General features: G+C 40.0%; 1 protein-coding gene across 2 annotated transcripts in view; it reads right to left on the bottom strand.

Annotated features, from left to right (window-relative positions):
- LOC132391519 (uncharacterized) overlaps positions 1–19,903 on the bottom strand; it is a 237,636-nt gene that overhangs the window by 141,532 nt on the left and 76,201 nt on the right. For both annotated transcript variants that reach the window (XM_059964806.1, XM_059964807.1), the window contains 3 exons: positions 10,163–10,206; positions 5,106–5,183; positions 34–230 (listed from right to left, as the gene is read on the bottom strand). In XM_059964806.1, coding sequence (XP_059820789.1) covers positions 34–230; positions 5,106–5,183; positions 10,163–10,206 — 319 coding nt within the window. The remainder of the gene's footprint in view (positions 1–33; positions 231–5,105; positions 5,184–10,162; positions 10,207–19,903) is intronic.

The raw sequence follows: 19,903 nt of genomic DNA, 5'->3' as shown, positions 1-19,903 counted from the left end.
ATGCATTTGAAAGAGATGTTAGAAGCAACAGACCTGATATTTCAAATATGGTAACTTGGGAGAAATTGCAGACAACATCAGGCAACTGGTAGTGACGGGGGTCACCTATCTCATACACAAGCTGCTCAGACACAGTACCAAATGATACCAAGCCTCCAGTTTTAGGTGGTTTAGAAAGGGTGAAACTTCCATCAGAGGAACATTCAAGAACTGGAAAGCCAATGTTATCCCTGAAAATAGATAATACAGATTTAAGCAGTATACATTAGAATTCAGGCAACAATAACTGAAAAACATGTTGAAAATGCAATAGACAATAGGTACAGGAGTAGGCCATTCTGCCCTTCAAGCTAGCCCCGCCATTCACTGTGATCATGGCTGATCATCCACAAACAGTACCCCGTTCCTGCCTTCTCCCCATGTCCCTTGACTCCACTATCTAAGAGCTCTATCTAACTCTCTCTTGAAAGCATCCAGAGAATTGGCCTCCACTGCCTTCTGAGGCAGAGCTCTAATGTTCAGGTTGGGACTCCATAAACTGATTCTCTAGGAGCATGAATCTAAGATACAAAAATAATTTTGCTTAAATTAGGCTAGATTAGATGCAAGTGTGTTGACTAGCAGGCTAATTCAGCTCACTACTCTCATCCATCAGTGCTGATTAATGAGCACTTCATTCAAATCATTTTATGAGTCAGCAATTAAAGAAATTATCTAAATATTTGTTAAATGTTGTGAGAGTACTTGCCTCTAGTATTTACCCAATCAGTAGGTCCAGACTGCAACCACATCTGGTGAAATGTACTTTTCCATCAATCCCCTGTAAATCTTTTACTTCTTATATTCAACCTAGACAATTCTATTATGGGGAAAAGTTTCTCATTATTCTTTATAATTTTGTTTATCTCTCTCAGGTCCCACTCCTCAGCATTTTCTACTTCAAAAATAACAAACCCAGCTCATCCAGTCTCATCTCACAACTGAAAACACACACAAAATGCTGGTGGAACAAAGCAAGTCAGGCAGCATCTATAAGGGGAAGCACTGTCAATGTTTTGGGCCGAGACCCTTCATCAGGACGAAGGGTCTCTGCCTGAAACGTTGACAGTGTTTCTCCTTATAGATGCTGCCTGGCCTGCTGTATTCCACCAGCATTTTGTGTGTGTTGTTTGAGTTTCCAGCATCTGCAGACTTCCTCATGCTTGCTCACAACTGAAAAGTTCCATACCAGGCAACATATCCTCCAATCCCTCTGCATCACAATCCCATTATTCCAAAAATGTGGTGATCAGCAATTTGCACAATATTCTCGCTGAAGACTCATCAACATGTCATAAAGTTGTTCCATGGCCTCTCTGCTCTTATATTCTATGCACTTGTTAATGACAACAGCACCCCGTTTATTTTCTTCACACTACCATTTATCTATACCATCAAGGGCCATCTATTGCTCCATACTTTTTTTAGAGCCCTGCTATTCTAGGTATATACCCTTATCTTCTCCAAATGCATCACCTCACAAGGGATTAAACTTTATCTGCCATCGTTCCATATTTCTGATGATTATGTTGTTCTATAATTATCTAAGATTATCCCTCACAATCCAAAACACCATTGACTTTCATGCTGACAGTGTATCTCCTACATTCCTATCCAAATTATTAATGTACAGTACTGTGCAAAAGTCTCAGGCACATATACTGTATACAGCTAGGATGCTGTACTGTCATAATTTTATGTACTGCACTATACTGCTGGAAAAAAAAAACAAATCTCATGACATAAGTGAGTGATGATGAACTCAATTCTGATATAGGTCTCTATCAGTGAGTAAGAAGGGGCATAGGGTGGGGAATGGTGGTTAGGAAATGTGGGGAAGGGAGAGGGGAGGGAGCTGGAAGCACCACAGAGACGTTCTGTAATGATCAACAAACCAATTGTTTGGAATCACTCCCCTCCCGTGGTACTCCATCCTCACCATTCCAATATCCTTTGCTCCCACCAGATTTACAAACTCATTCTCCACTCCACATTGACAAATGCAGTACAGTGCCCAACACTTGTGCATAGTACTGTATACAGACAAGCAGTAAAGAGGTTGACACCATTTCCTGTGGTACACCACCTGTTACAGGCTTCTAGTCATAAAGGGAACTCTCTATATTATCCCATTCTCCTTTATCAACCTAACTTCGTATCTAATTTGGCAACTTACCAAATTTAAAATAATAACAGAAAACACTGAAGTAATAAGCAGCAAGGAATGAGGATTGAGAGAATCAAAGGCACGAGTCTATGATACAGAAGAGATGTGAAAAGATTGAATGATACAGGTGCAGATAATCTTAACTCAATAAGAGGGATAAAAGATAGTGAATAATGGGAGTTGGTGTAAACTCTATAGACTGACTGGCCTCTTTTTGTGTCGTTATTAGCATAACATCAGAGAGAGATTATTGGACTCTCGAGAGCAGGGGTTCTCAACTTTTTTTTATGCTAATGGACAATACCATTAAGCAAGAGGTCCATTGAATTCAGGTTGGGAACTCCTGTGTCTAGAGAAAAGGCTAATTTTAGTAATTTTCATCATTCTCTTAAGAGACTCACTAATCTTTCATCCTGATTACTGCAACTTCACTTCCAAGTTATAAAATACAAGTAATAATACCATTTAGAAAAAAACTGACTTTGAATGTGTCTTGTGAAAGTTAAAGTTAAACATCAGGTAGATGTTTAATTATTAAGAAGTTGTAATTATAGTTTTAATGTGTCTAATCCTCAGCACCTTAAGACATCTCCACTTGAGTCAAACCTTTGCTAGCAATTCAAATCCTGAACCTTTTGTTATTCAAGCTGTTTTATTGCCTTTGTTGCCCAAACCATTCTTACGGTATCTTTAATTCAAGACTGTTTTATGTCATTTCCTATACACGTGTAAAGGAGAATGAAATAATTGTTCTCTGGATCTGATGCAGCATAAAAAACACAGAAGAAGAGCAGGAATAATAATAATAATTTAAAAAGCACAATAAATATAAATACATAAGATAGCTTATATATATATATTGTATGTCCATAGAGTGATACTAGGTTGTACATAGGGTGACTGTTAGGAAATAATAAAGTAGTGGTGGAGTTAGTGTTGATCAGCTATACTGCTTGGGGAAAGTTACTGTTTTTAAGTCTGATGGTCCTGGGGTGGATGCTACGTAACCTCCTCCCTGATGGGAGTGTGACAAACAATCCATGTGGGATCTTTCATGTTATTGATCCTTTTCCAGCAGCTTTCTGTGGATATTATACCAGGTCTTGATGGTGGTACGCTGGTGCAAATGATGCGTTGGGTAGTTGTGACTACCTGTTATGCAGCCTTCCTGTCTGCCACAGTGCAGTTTCTATCCCAAGCAGTGATGCAGCTTGACAGGACTTTCTCTAGGGGGCATTGGTAAATGATGTGCAAAGTCCAGCTACCTTCAGCCTCCTCAGAAAGTAGGGGAGTCGATGAGCTTTCATGTGTCCTGTGCACTCCCAGAAATTTGAAACTACTGTGCCACCGATGCAGGTGGGTGAAATTGCTGCAAGTTCACCTTCAGCTTTGTCTTGCTGGCATCAAGGAAGAGGTACTGGGCCTCGAGCCCTTCCACCTCCTCTCTGTAGGCCATCTCTTCATTGTTGGTGATGGGCCCCACCACTGTTAAGTCATCGGTGAACTTGTCAATGTGATTGCTTGGGTATTTGGGTATTTGGCTGTGTAGTCATTATGAGCAAAGTCTGCACACACAGCCCGGAGGGGCACCTGTCACACCTCCCTCCTGATGCTCTAAACAACTTTTACGTACACTTTGATTCATGTAACACAATGCTGGCCATGAACGTTAACTCCTTCCCAGCATAGCAGCCACTGTGTAACAGTAGGCTATGTGAGGACGACTCTGCAGAGAGGCAACCCCATAAGGTGGCCAGGCCCAGACAACATCCCAGGCCAAATACTCAGGCACATGAGCTCATTGACATCTTCATGAATATCTTCAACACTTTACTCATTCAGGCTGCCATCTCCACATGATTCAAATCAGCCATCGTCATCGCTTTATCAAAGAACTCTACACCTTCAGAATTAAACAACTACCAGCCAGTGGCACTGATACCAATCATCATGAACTGCTTTGAATAGCTGATAATGGTACATATCAAAAACTCCATTCCTGCCATATTGGATACTCACCAATATGCTTACCAATAGTGATTCCAACCTTCATAAGACCGTAAGATATAGGAGCAAAATTAGGCCACTTGCCCAATGAGTCTGTTCTGTAATTCAATAATGGCTGATGCATTTTCCCTCTCAATACAGTCTCCTGCCTTCTTCCCATAACCTTTGACACCCTAACTAATCAAGAAAGACCATATGTTATAGGATATGTTCCTTTCTTTCCATTAGGCAAAGATAGAAGTTATCTGTATATGAGTTAATTGTACTAGTTGGCTGATAACAGTTTTAGAAAACTTTGAAAGGCTGACATGTCTCTAACTTCGCTTATTAGTTTTGGTAAATTGTTACTAACATAGTCTTAAAATAAACTTTGCAGTTCTTCCTTTGACTATAAGACCATAAAGCATAGGAGCAGAATCAGGCCACTCAGCCCATCAATCCACTGAACTACCCTATATCAAAGCCCTGGCCCAAACCTCAAATACACCCTTGTAACTCCAACCCATATGCCCCCTGCCCCCCGTCACAAGCCAACTCTCCTCCCCAAGGCCCAACTTATCCTGACCCTTGAGATCCTTATCCACTTTGTAAATGATGATCTGACCACTCCATCAATCTCTTTGAACCTCTCTACTCTGCAACTTGGACTTGCAATTACCTGTATTTGGAGCATGTCAGGGTTTTTCACTGTATAAGGGCTGTGTCAGCAATAACACGCTAAAAAATTTTCAACACCATGCCCTTACCTTTTGGCCTAAAGCTTAGCAATATTAGCATGCGTGTCTAGACGGTAAACAGTTTCTATTCTATACCATTATGTATTAAAATCAGAAATAATACAGAATATAATTTTGTGCAGATAAAGAAAAAATTATAAAGATTAAATGAATACCAGTCAGGAACTCTATGCCAGTCTGTAAATATTCCGCCTGTGCACTGGGGACCGCACTCAATCAGATGACCTGCAAGACTATATACCAAATAAAAACATGAACTTCAGGAAGTTCAGAAGTGTGTCAAAAACAAAACTTAGCATGCAGAATAAATAATGTAGTGAAATCAGTAAGGTAATGAGCACAATAGCTCTCTGTTGCTTCAGGTTTTTACTAAATCAGATCCAGATTGATGGTCAGCAAACCTTTATCCTGTGCCAGCTTCAGGATCTGTTGTGAAATTAATTTATGCAATCTTTGTACATGGAACACAATGAGATTTCACTTAAATTGACACAGTTCAGGGAACTTATGTCAATAAGAATGATGTAGACAATAAAGAAGGAACAGGAATAAAAGTTGACTGCCTATAAAAAGTATTCACCCCCCGCTACAAATTTTCAAATTTTATTGTTTTACAACATTAAATCACACTGGATTTAATTTGGCTTTTTTTTTACACTAATTGTGATTACAATTCTATCTCCTTTACCATAGCATTGGAGAGGGATAGGAATAGTCAAGTTAGGAAAGCGTTTAATTGGAGTCAGGGGAAATATGAGGCTACCAGGCAAGAACTTGGAAGCATAAATTGGAAACGGATGTTCTCAGGAAAATGTACAGAAGGAATGTGGTAAATGTTCAGGGGATATTTGCATGGAGTTCTGCATAGGTACGTTTCAATGAGACAGGGAAAGGATGGTACAGTACAGGAAGCGTCGTGTACAAAGGCCGTTGTAAATCTAGGCAAGAAGAAAAGAAGAGCTTAAGAAAGGTTCAAAAAGCTAGGTAATGATAGAGAGCTAGATTATAAGGCTGCAGGAAGGAGCTCAAAAAGAAATTAGGAGAGCCAGAAGGGGCCATGAAAAGGCCTTGGCAGACATTATTAAGGAAAACTGCAAGGCATTCTACAAGTTTGTTAAGAGCAAGAGGATAAGACGTGTGAGAATAGGACCAATCAAGTGTGGCAGTGAAAAAGTGTGTATGGAACTGGAGGAGATAGCAGAGGCACTTAATGAGTACTTTATTTCAGTATTCAGTATGGAAAAGGATCTTGACTTACAGCGGATGGAAAAGCTTGAGCATGTTGATATTAAGAAAGGGGATGTGCAGGAGCTTTTGGAAAGCATTAAGTTAGATAAGACCAGACGAAATGTACCCCAGGCTACTGTGGGTGGCGAGGGAGGAGATTGCTGAGCCTCTGGCAATGATCTTTGCATCATCAATGGGGATGGGAGAGGTTCGGGAAGATTGGAGGGTTGCGGATGTTGTTCCATTATTCAAGAAAGGGAGTAGAGATAGCCCAGGAAATTATAGACCAGTGAGTCTTACTTCAGTGGTTGGTAAGTTGATGGAGAAGATCCTGACAGGCAAGATTTATGAACACTTGGAGAAGCATAGTATGATTAGGAATAGTCAGCATGGCTTTGTGAAAGGCAGGTCATGCCTTATGAGTCTGATTGAACTTTTTGAAAATGTCACTAAACACATTGATGAAGGAAGAGCAGTAGATGTAGTGTATATGGCTTTCAGCAAGGCATTTGATAAGGTACCCCATTCAAGGCTTATTGAGAAAGTAAGGAGGCATGGGATACAAGGGGACATTGCTTTCTGGATCCAGAACTGGCTTGTCCACAGAAAGCAAAGAGTGGTTGTAAATCGGTCATATTCTGCATGGAGGTCGGTCACCAGCGGTGTGCCTCAGGGTTCTGTTCTGGGACCCCTACTCATTGTGATTTTTATAAACGAACTGGTTGAGGAAGTGGAGGGATGGGTTAGTAAATTTGCTGATGACACAAAGGTGGGAGGTGTTGTGGATAGTGTGGAGGGCTGTCAGATGTTAGAGCAAGATATTGATGGGATGCAAAACTGGGCTGAGAAGTGACAGATGGCTTTCAACCCAGAGAAGCGTGAGGTTCATTTTGGTAGGTCAAATATGATGACAGAATATAGTATTAATGAAAGTATGAAGGATCAGAGGGATCCAAGTCCATAGGACACTCAAAGCAGCTGTGCAGGTTGACTCTGTGGTTAAGAAAGCATATGGTGCATTGGCCTTCATCAATTGTGGGATTGAGTTTAGGAGCCATGAGGTAATGTTGCAGCTATATAGGATGTGGATCAGACCCCACTTGGAGTACTGTGCTCAGTTCTGGTTGCCTCACTATAGGAAGGATGTGGAAACAATAGAAAGGGTGCAGAGGAGATTTACAAGGATGTTGCCTGGATTGGGGAACATGCCTTATGAGAGTAGGTTGACTGAACTTGGCCTTTTCTCCTTGGAGCGAAGGAGGATGATAGGGAGAATGAATCACCATATACAACCCTGAGATTCATTTTCTTACAAGTAATCACAGTAAATACAAGGAACAATAGGATCAATGAAAGACTACTCCTATAGAACAGGCAACAACTAATCTGCAGAAGATAACAAACTGTGCAAATACAAAGCAAGAAAAAAAACACAAAATAATAATAATAAATAAATAAGCAATAAATATCAAGAAAATGAGTTGTAGAGTTTATAGTGAGTCCATAGGTGGTGGAAACAATTCAGTGGTGGGCAAGTGAAGTTATCCCCTCTGCTTTAAGAGCCTGATGATTGTGGGTTAATAACTATTCCTGAAACTGGTGGTGTGGGTCCTGAGGCTTTTAAACTTCCTTCCTGATGGCAGCAGTGAGAAGAGAACGTAGGTCTGGATCCTTGTTGATGGATTGCACTTTCCCCTGGCAGCATTCCATGTAGATGTGCTGCTTTACCCTTGATGGACTGGGCTATATCCACTACTTTTTGTAGGTTTATCCATTCAAGGGCACTAGTGCTCCTTACCAAGAGACATGCAACCAGCCAGTATAGTCTCCACTGCACATCTACAGAAGTTTGTCAAAGTTTTAGATGACATACTGAATCTTTGTACTTTTCTAAGAAAGTTGAGACACTGCTGTTCTTTCCTTGTAATGGCACTTATGTGCTGGATAGAGGATAGATTCTCTGAAATGATTACACTGAGGAATTTATTTATTGGGATAAAGCATGGAATAGGCCCTTCTGGACCTTCTAGTCACACTGCCCAGCAATCCCTTGATTCAACCCCAAGCTAATCATGGGACACTTCACAATGACCAATTAACCAGTATGTCCTTGGACTGAGGGAGGTAACCAGAGCACCCAGAGGAAACCCACACAGCTACATGGAGACTGTACAAATTCCTTACAGGCAATGGCGGAAAGTTGCTCACCATCTCCACCCCAATTCCCCAATGTGGACTGGCTCATAGATCTTTGGTTTCCTCCTCCTGATGCCAAAAACCAGCTCCTTGGTTTTGCTGACATTGAGTGAGAGCTTGTTGTCGTGGCAGATTTTCAGTCTGCCTCCTATCTGTTAATTCGTCACCACCTTTGCTTCAGCCAACAAACGTGTCATCAACAAACTTAAATATCACCAACAGAGTTGTGCTCGGCCTCACAGTGATGAGTATAAAGTGAAAAGAATGGGGTGCTGAAGTTGTAGAGATGTTGCCAATCCAAACTGATTGGGATCTGCAAATGATAAAATCGAGGATCCAATTGCACAAGGAAGTATTGAAGCCAAGGTCTTGAAACTTATTGATTAGTTTTGAAGGGATGATGGTGTTGAATACTGAGCTGTAGTCAATGAAAAGCATCCTGATGGAGACATCTTCACTGTCCGTAAGTTCCAGGGTTGAAGGACGAGCCAATGAGATAGCATCTGCTGTGGACCTTTTGCTCCAAAAGACAAGTTGGTGCAAATCCAAGTCACTTCTCAGGCAAGAGTTAATATGTTTCATCACCAGCCTCTCAAAACTCTTAATCACTGTGGATGTAAGCGCCATTGGATGATAGTCATTGAGGCAGGTTACCATATTCTTCCTGGGCAGTGGTAGAATTGAAGCCTGTTTGAAGCAGGTGGGTAGCTCAGACTATTGAAATGAGAAGTTGAAGAGATTGGTGAACACTCTATCCAGTTGATCAGCATAGGTGTTTAATACTCAGCCAGGTACCCCATCTGGGCCGGTTAATTTCCAAGAGCTCACCGTGCTGAAGGATGCTCTCACACTGGCCTCAGAATTTGGTGAACATAAACACCTTTTTCCCCCTGGTACTGAACCACGACGACAGGAAAAGACACAAGTAAGAGATAAGACATAAGATAGTACTGATATTTTGAGACATCAGTTGGTAGCAGTTGATTAAGAGAGATCTGGAGAGAATGCAAGGGAGGGGGAGGTGGAGAGAGAAATGGCAGCAGGTCCTAACTAAGAAGCTAAGGATGTATTCCTTGATGTTTAGTTCTTAGAGCCTACAGTATCAATCGCTTTCAGCTCATGGTTGGAAAGAAGGACGGACTAAGTGGGGTTGAGATAAGTTTAGTATTGACTCCCAAATGTTCAAGTCAAAACTAATTATGCAATTCAGTTTCCCATAATTTGGTTGAAAGAGTATAGCAAATGATATTATAGAAAAAAGGCATTGTAGAAGTTGTTAAAGTATTTTTAACTTATGTCAATGGGTTGATATGCTTTGATTAAGTAACTGACTGGCTTATGAATGCAAGAATGTCATTATCTGAACAGGGTACAATTTTGTTGAAATGTAGCACCCACACTCCTGCAAGCTCAAGTGTTCATGTCTTTACAAATATACTTGTGAGAAACCATTTATCTAAACTCAGGAAGTGTATATTTAAATTTCACACAAACTGGCAAAAAAAATTAAATTACTTATGCCTTAATCAGTATTTAAGAGGATGAAACCTTGCATAATAAGGTTTCATTAATTATATCTTCTGGAAAAAAATCCTAATCCGTTCACCAAAATCCTCTTACACTAAAAATTCAAATAAGCAATTCAGTTCAATGGAGAAAGAACAAAGTATAATTATTTTAAAAAAGCAATAATATCCTTTGAAACGTAGAGGTGGGTGGTAAATGCATGTTCACAAGAAAAGGGAACAAAAGCACAAAACCTGAGACAAAACACAAAGAAATGTTTTACCTTCCAGCAGCCAACAGATCAAATTCATTTTTTTTCCAGCCAAACTGCAATAAAAAGTGAAATTAGGATGTCAACAAAGCTAAATAAACCAAAACAAAATGAAGAGCAAAAACTGAGCAAGAATGGAGGAAAATTTATTTGAGTGATGTAACTTTTTAAAACAAGCAAGATCCAGACATAACCTAATGATGATTGGTTACATGAAGCTTGACATAATATCAAACTTTTTCAAAGGAGCAAAACACAAAAATGTGCTTTTGAAACCAAGCACAAACTACTTGGCAATTTGTTGCAACTTTGTAACAAAACCTTTCAATTTTTATTATGCATTGAGGAGCCAAACAGGATATTCTGGTATACACAATAGCTACGGAGGAATTATATAGAATGCTTTCTAACTAACAGATCTAAACCAAGTTGTGAAAAATTAAAATAGAAATTGTAAATGCTGGAGAATTAATTACTTGGTTCAATTTGAATTGGTTTGTGACTCCTCAGTTAAGTTCCTAAAGCAGTGATTACATAACACAGAGTTTTCAGTGCTATTTGATTAAAAATTGGTTTTATTGTAGTTACCATCATTTCAGGATTGTGTTGCATCAATTGCAAAATCAACAAGGCATTTCCAGTCTTTCCTATCCACTGAAATACTTCTTAAATATAGTTAATATACACCTCAACCACTTCCTCTGTTAGGACTGTAGTAATGGGAGAGATTGGATAGAGATTGTTTTCTCTGGGGTGATGGAGACCAAGGGGTGACCCCACAGATGTTTACAAAATTATGAGAAACACAGATAGAACACCTATCAGCTTCTAGCGTGTCCTCTTTCCCTCCCCTGACTTACTTATTCCAGCATCTTCCCCCTTCCTTTCCAGTACTGATGAAGGGTCTTGGCCTGAAATGTTGACTGTTTATTCATTTCCATAGATGCTGCCTGACCTGCTGTGTTCCTCAATTATTTTGTGTGTGTCAGTCTAAACAATGTTTTGTACAGCTGAAACATGACATTCCAGCTCTTATACTCAATATATTGGCCCATGAAGCACTCATACCAAATGCTGTTTTAACCACCCGAACAGGGAGCTAAGAACTTGCACATCAAGGTCTTTCTATATATTAGCACTACTAAGATCCCTGCCATTTACTCTGCATGTCACACCAGAATTTTGACTTCCCAAAATGTACTACCTTGTACATTATCTGGATTGCATTCCTTCTGTCATTTTTCCATTTTTTCTATGTATTGCTGTATCTTTAAACAGCTTTAATTGTTATGTATGACTGGAGCAGCTTTTGTGCCACCTGCAAACTTATTAAATAATACCCAATAGGCAGGGAAAAAAACTGAGTTTTTTAAAAAAACATAAGCAGAGATGGAAAAATATTGGTGATGACCTTGTACATAAGAAAGTTATAATACAATTCCACAAGGTATTAGGAGGGCAAATAACATGTTCATATTTTTTCACCAAAGATGCCCTGGTTCAATCCTGATCCTTGGGTGCTGTCTTTGTGAATCTTGTACTGTACATTCCTCTGTGGCCACATAAGACCGTAAGACATAAGTGCAGTATAAGGCCATTTGGCACATCGAATCTGCTCTGCCTTTTGATCATAACTGATCTATTTCCCTCTCAACCCCATCCTCCTGCCTCCTTCCTGTAACCTTTCATAGCATGTATTATCAAGAACCTATCTATCTCTGCCTTAAATACACCCAATGACCTGGCTTCCACAGCTGCTCGTGGCAACAATTTCCACAGATTTACCACCCTCTGACTAAAGTAATTTCTCCATATCTCAGTTCTAAATGGATGTCCTTCAATCCTGAAGTTGTGCCCTCTTGTCCTAGAATCCCCCACTATGGGAAATAACTTTGCCATATCTAATCTGTTCAGGCCTTTTAACATTCAGAATGTTTCTATGAGATCCCCCCTCATTCTCCTGAACTCCAGGGAATACATCCCAAGAGCTGTCAGACATTCCTTATACAGTACCCCTTCTCATTCCTGGAATCATTCGTGTGAATCTTCTCTGAACCCTCTCCTGCTCATCTCCATTCTAAATGGATGTCCTTCTATTCTGAGGTTGTGCCCTCTGGTCCTAGGAACATCCTCTCCACATCCACTACATTCTAGCCCTTTCAACATTTGATAGGTTTTGATGAGATTACCCTCCATTTTTCTAAATTCCAGTCAGTCAGTATAAGCTCAGAGCCATTGAGTACTCCTCATAAGCCTTTTATTTCTGGAATCATTTCCATGAACCCCCATTTGAACAATCTCAGCGCATCCTTTCTCGGATAAGGGACCCAAACCTGCTCACAATATTCCAAGTGAGGCCTCATCAGCATTACATCCTTGCTTCTATAATCCAATCCTTTCAAAATGAATGTTAACATTACATTTGGCTTCCTCACCATTGACTCAACCTGCAAGTTAATGTTTAGGGAACATGAGGATTCCAAGTCCCTTTGTACTTCAGATTTTTGAATTTTCTCCCCATTTAGAAAAGAGCCTACATTTTTATTCCTTCCACCAAAATGCATGACCATACACTTTCTAACACTGTATTCCATCTGTCGCTTCTTTTCCCATTCTCCTAATCTGTCTTTTTGCCTCCCCACTTCCTCAACACTATCTACTCCTCTACCTATCTTCGTATCATCCTTAAACTTAGCCACAAAGCCATCAATTCCATCATCAAAATCATTGACGAACAAATTTATCTAAGGAGGTGTAAGGCACTCCTTCTCTCCACTAGCCTGCAGGTCACCCTTGGGCAAGGTGTAGTATCTGCTTAGCCCCTGATCAGGGTCAAATAAAGCCATTCAAGCAAGTGGTGGGTCTATGAGCAGCTGGTGCATATCACAAGTCCTATGTTATGCTACTACTAAATACAGACAGGTAACCTCTAAAGAGTATTGATACTGGATGGGGTCTTGCAAAGACAATAACAAGACGGCGGCAATGCAAACTACTTCTGTACAAAAATTTGCCAAGAACAATCATGCTCATAGACAGATGGAAGTCCATGATAACCCACATTATACACCACAGCACATAATAATAAAAATGAGGATGATAATTCCTCTATGCCTTTTACTCTTTACACTAAATCTATGCTTTATCTACTACTGTCTAACTTTGGCTAGACCAAATTGTTTCTATGTGGCTCAGATTTAAATGGCAATCCCACCACAATTTTGGAACAAAGGCTGTTCATTTGAGATTCCTTTAAATGTGGCTTGGCCCCAGGGATCCTTCCTGGTCATTGGTACATGCGATGATACAGTGAAAAGCATTGTTTTCCATGCCAGTCATACAGATTATGCTGAAACAGTAAGTACATTGAGGTTTACAAAGGAAAAATGTAGAATATTGTAACACAGATATTGTTACAGAAAAGTGCAGTGTAGATACAAAAATTAGGTGGAAGGGACACAATGAGATATACCGAGAGATTAAGAGTTCATCTTTATCTGACTCTTGAATGGATCTTGTATGATAACAGTGGGATAGAAGCTATCCTTGAGCCTGAAGGTGCATGTTTTCAAGTATTTCATTCTGATAGAAAGGGTGAGATGAGAGTGGAAGAGGTCTTTGATTATCTTGACTGGCTTCCTGAGGCAGCACAAAGTACATAGAGGTTGGTTTCCATACGACCATAACACATAGGAGCTTAATCAGGCCATTTTCTCCCTCGCGTCAGCTCTGCCAATTCATCACGTGATCCATTTTCCTCTCTACCCCATTCTCCAGCCTTCTCCCCATAACCTTTCACACATTGACAAATCAAGAACCTATTAACTCCCACCTTAAATACATCCAATGACCTGGCCTCCACAGCCACCTGCAGCAACAAATTCCACAGATTCACCATCCTCTGGCCAAAACAATTCTCATCTATAATATAAATGGACTTCCCTCTATTCTTTTTTTTAATTTTTTTTTATTAGTTTTTCAAAACATTTTACAAATTAAAAACCCCAAATCCCAATGAGGAACATTAAAACAGTGCAAAATTAAGCATACAATAACAATATGCTACAAAGGAAGAGAATTTATCAAAAAAAAAGCACCTATATTAAAGACAAGTAAGCTTAGTGTCCTCCCCAAGCCCCACAACACAAGAAAAAACAACAGCAACTCCAGACCAACCACAACACAATATAGAGAGTATAAGTCAGGACAGCCAAGCTCCCAGACTGTGAATACACTTAGCAACAGAGGGTAATAATGCCTTCTACCAGAAAAAAAAAGGAGCTGAAAGCAAGGGACCGAAAAGAAAAAAACACCTAGTCAAGAGGAAGGTTATGAAAGTACTCGATAAAAGGTCCCCAGACCTTATGGAACTTTAGATCCGAATTGAGAACTGAATAATGAATTTTTTCGAGGTCCAAACAGGCCATGATGTCATTAAGCCATTGAGCATGAGTGGGCGGGGCAGCATCTCTCCATCTGAGGAGGATCAAGCGTCTAGCCAGAAGAGAGGCAAAGGATAATATTCGGCATTTGGTCGGACCCAGACATAAATCTGTCTCGCCCCAAAAACCAAACAGAGCAATTAAGGGGTTTGGTTCTAGGTGCTGATTCAGAATACACGATAACATAGTGAAGACATCTTTCCAGAATTTCTCCAAGCTAGGACAGAACCAGTACATATGGATGAGAGAGGCCACGCCCCTCTTGCATTTATCACAGAGCGGACTAACGCTAGGGTAGTTAGTTTAGATTTAGACATATAGGCTCTATGAACAATCTTAAACTGTAAAAGGCAGTGGCGAGCACAAAGAGAGGTTGAGTTAACCGATTTGAGAACTGAATCCCAGCTCTCCTCAGATAAGGAGATATTTAAATCCTGCTCCCAGGCCATTTTGATTTTATCCATGGGGGCCCGTCGTAAGGCCGCTAGTTTATCTCGGATGATTGATATTAAGCCTTTACCTAGTGGATTCATGGAAAGAAATAGGTCCATAGCATTTTTCACAGGCATTTCAGGGAAGTTAGGAATTAAAGGAGCAATAAAGTGTCGGATTTAGAGATATCTGAAAAAATGAGCATTGGGCAGATTGAACTTAACAGAGAGCTGCTGAAAAGAAGCGAAGCGATTATCAATGAAAAGATCTTCAAAATGTCTAATGCCCTTCCTATACCAAACCTGGAATGCTGAATCGTATGTAGTAGGTAAAAAAAGGTGATTATGAGCAATAGGGCTGGAAACGGAAAACCCCTGGAAACCATAGCATTTCCTGATCTAAGCCCATATACGCAAAGTGTGTCTAACAAGAGGATTAGCTATTGATCTGTGGCAGACTACTAGGGAGTGCAGAGCCAAGAAATGCAGAGATAGATAATTCTTTGGTGGAGCTCAGCTCCATCGCCACCCAATTAGGGTCCTCGGGTTGGCCATGGAAGAAAGACCAGAAGGTAGTACAACGTATATTAGCTGCCCAATAATATAAACGAAAGTTAGGTAAAGCCATGCCACCCTCTTTTTTAGATTTTTGGAGATGGATTTTATTAATTCTAGAGCGCTTATTCTGCCACAGATATGACAAAATAATAGAGTCTAAGGAATCAAAAAAAGTTTTAGGAATAAAAATTGGGATAGATTGAAATAGGTATAAAAATTTGGGGAGAACATACATTTTAACAACATTAATACGACCTACCAAAGACATAGATAGAGGTGACCATTGTACCAGACTCTGTTTTATAGCATATGAAAGGTTGGCAAAGTTTTCACAAAAGAGATCTTTAAACTTCCTTGTGACTGTAATTCCAAGATAAGTAAATTGATTATGGACTACTTTAAAAGGGAGATCATGAAATGTTAGTTCTTGTGCTTCTTTATTAATTGGGAGAAGTTCACTCTTATGTAAATTAAGTTTATAGCCAGAGATCTGGCTAAACTGGTCAAGAAGTGAAAACATTAGAGGTAAGGATGTAGACAGATTTGAGAGAAAGAGTAATAAGTCATCAGCACAGAGAGAAACTTTATGCTCAACATCCCCTCTCCAAATCCCAGTCAATTCAGGGCAGTTTCGAAATGCTATCGCCAGAGGTTCCATAGCCAAATCAAAGAGAAAGGGACTTAAGGGGCATCCCTGGCGGGTGCCACGTTTGAGATTAAATACTTGGGATTTCTGAAAATTGTTAAAACAGAGGCAGTAGGACACAGGTACAGCAATTGGATTCAAGAGATGAAACTTTGGCCAAGGTCAAATTTTTCTAAAACTGCAAAAAGGTAGTTCCACTCTATACGATCAAATGCTTTCTCCGCATCGAGGGAAATAACACATTCAGGAATCCCAGTTGTAGGTGAGTATAAGATATTAAATAAACGCCGAATGTTAAAAAAAGGGAAACGTTTTTTAATAAAGCCTGTTTGGTCATCAGAGATAAAGGAGGGAATGACGGTTTCTAATCTATGAGCCAAAACTTTAGCTAAGATCTTTACGTCAACATTGAGCAGAGAGATCGGCCTATATGAGTAACACTCTGTTGGGTCTTTGCCCTTTTTTAAAAGAAGAATAATAGATGCCTCACTGAAAGAGGGTGGCAATTTGCCATAATTAAACGAGTCAGATAATACTGAAAGTAACTGAGGAGAAAGAAGAGAAGAGAATGATTTATAAAATTCTACAGGGAACCCATCAGGTCCAGGAGATTTCCCTGAGGACAGTGCAGAAATTGCAGTAGATATTTCTTCTAATGACATAGGCGCATTGAGTTTGGCTTTGAAATCAGATGAAAGTGAAGGGATATTCAGATTCCGTAAAAATTGATCAACAGAGATATTGTCATTCAGAGATTCAGAGGAATAAAGCCGAAAATAAAAATTTTTAAATGTGTCATTATTTTCTAAATGATCCGATGTAAAGTCTCCATTCTCCTTCCAGATCTTTGTAATATGTTGTTTGGCTTTGGAACGCCTCAGCTGATTGGCTAGGAATTTACCAGACTTATCCCCATGAATGTAAAAGTGACTCTTGCTTTCGAGAAGTTGGCGTTCGACAGGTTGAGTGGACAGAAGGTTAAATTTAGTTTGGAGTTCAACACGCTTCTTGTATAATTCAGGGTTCTTAGTTTGGTCCAATTTGATCCAATTCTTTAATCTGGTTAATGAGGTCTAATCGATCTGCACGGGATCTTCTGTTGAGATTTGCTGTGTAAGAGATTATTTGCCCCCTCAGATATGCTTTCATGGCATCCCAGACAATCTGGGATGGCACTTCAGGTGATGTATTAGTGTTAAAATAAAAGGTTATCTGATCCTTAATAAATTTTAAAAAATCATCATCCGACAGTAAAGTTGAATCAAACCGCCAGTGTTTATTCCTCTGAGGGAGACCAGGCAAATTCAGAGAGAGAGTAATTGGGGCATGGTCAGAGATCAGTATACTCTGATAGTCACAAGAGTGGGCAAATGGAGTAAGTTGGTTCCCTCTATTCTTAGGCTGAGTCCTCTGGTCTTAGATTCACCAATCATAGGAAACATCCTCCACATCCACTCTGTCTAGGCCTTTCAACATTCCAGAGGTTCCAATGAACTCCCCCCTTCATTCTTCTAAACTCCAGTGAGTAGAGGCCCAGAGCCATTAATCACTTCTCATATGATAAACCTTTCATTCCTGGAATCATTCTCATAAACTTCCTCTGAACCCTCTCCAATGTTAGCACATCCTTTCCTATAGAAAGGGCTCACAGCTGCTCACAATACTCCAAGTGGGGCCTCACCAGTGCCTTATAAAGTCTCATCATTACATCCTTGCTTTTATTTTCTAGCCCTTTTGAAATGAATGTCAACATTACATTTGACTTTCTTTCTACCAACTCAACCTGCACGTTAACCTTCAGGGAGTCCTACATAATGACTCCCAAGTCCCTTTGCACTTCTGATTTTTGAATTTTCTCCCCATTTAGAAAATAGTCTAATCTTTTATTTCTTTTACCAAAGTGCAAGACCAAAACTTCCTAACACTTAATTCCATCTGCCACCTCTTTGCCCATTGTCCTTATCTGTCCAAGTCTCTCTACAGCCTCCCTGCTCCTCCACCCATCTTAATGTTATCCACAAAGTCATTAATTCCACCATCCAAATTATTTACATAAAAAGTAAAAAGAAGTACCAGTAGTCCCAATACAGACTCCTGGAGTGCACCAACTAGTCACCAACAGGCAATCACTCTTTGCCTCCTGTCAATCAGACAATCTCTATCTTTGTAGTATCTTTCCTATAATACCATGGGCTTTATTATGTTATGCAGCCTCGTCTGCAGCACCTTGAAATGAAAATTCATTCTTTGAAATTATTTTCTCCAGTGGCTGATAATTGGCCAACCCTTTCACCCCAGGAATTAGCTTAGTGAATTTATTATAAACTATCTCTAATACCAATAAATAATTTCTTTAAGGACCTAATGGTAAATAAGTCACCTGGACCAGATGAACTGAACCCTAGGGTTCTGAAAGAGGTAGTCCTAGAGATTGTGGAGGTATTAGTAATGATCTTTCAAAAATTATTGGGCCCTAGCATGGTGCCAAAGGACTGGAAAATTGTAAATGTTACTCCACTCTTTAAGGAACGAGGAAGGCAGTAGAAAAGAAATTATAGACCAAAGGACTGGAAAATTGTAAATGTTACTCCACTCTTTAAGGAACGAGGAAGGCAGTAGAAAAGAAATTATAGACCAGTTCATCTGACCTCATTGGTTGTGAAGATGTTGGAGTTAATTGTTAAGGATGAGATTATGGAGTACTTGGTGACACAGGACAAGATAGGACAAAGTCTGCATGGTTTCCTTAAGTGAAAATCTTGTCTGATGAACCTGTTGGAATTCTTTGAGGAGATTACAAATAGGATAGATAGAGGAGGTGCATTAGATGATATATATTTGGACTTTCAGAAAGCCTTTGACAAGGTGCCACACATGAGGCTGCTTAACAGGTTAACAGCCCACGGTATTACAGGAAAGTTACTAACATGGTTAGAGCATTGGCTGATTGGTAAGAGGCAGTGAGTGGGAATAAAAAGATCCTTTTCTGGTTGGCTGCTAGTGACTAGTGGTGTTCTACAAGGGTCAGTGTTGCGATCGCTTGTTTTTATGCTTCATATCAATAATTTAGATGATGGAATAGATGGCTTTGTTGCCATCTTTGTTGCAGTTGATACAGAGACTGGTGAAGAGGCATGTGGTGTTGAGGAAATAGGTAGGCTGCAGAAGAACATAAAACTAATTAGGAGAATATGAATTGAACTGCCTTTATTCCTGACATCCTTCACAAACATGGAGTAAAATCTTTACATTGCGTCTCTGCCTAGATGTGCAAACATATTAATTTATAGTAAATAGAACAGTCAATGTAACATAGAAATACATTCAAATTAGCGTGAGTTAATCAGTCTGATGGCCTGGAGGAAGGAGCTGTCCCAGAGCCTGTTGGTCCTGGCTTTTATGCTGTGGTACCGTTTTCCAGATGGTAGCAGCTGTGGTTGAGGTGACTCGGGTCCCCAATGATCCTTCAGGACCTTTTTTTCACACCCATCATTGTATATGTCCTGAACATTGGGAAATACACAACTACAGATGTGCCGGGCTGTCCGCACAACTCTCTGCAGAATCCTGCGATTAAGGGAGGTACAGTTCCCATACCAGGCAGTGGTACAGCCAGTCAGGATGCTCTCAATTGTGTCCCTGTAGAAAGTACCCATATCAACCATCTGAGGTGCCT

The sequence above is a fragment of the Hypanus sabinus genome, chromosome 3, assembly GCF_030144855.1.
Source record: "Hypanus sabinus isolate sHypSab1 chromosome 3, sHypSab1.hap1, whole genome shotgun sequence".
NCBI lineage: Eukaryota > Metazoa > Chordata > Chondrichthyes > Myliobatiformes > Dasyatidae > Hypanus > Hypanus sabinus.
This window is presented reverse-complemented; position numbering and strand designations above follow the sequence as displayed.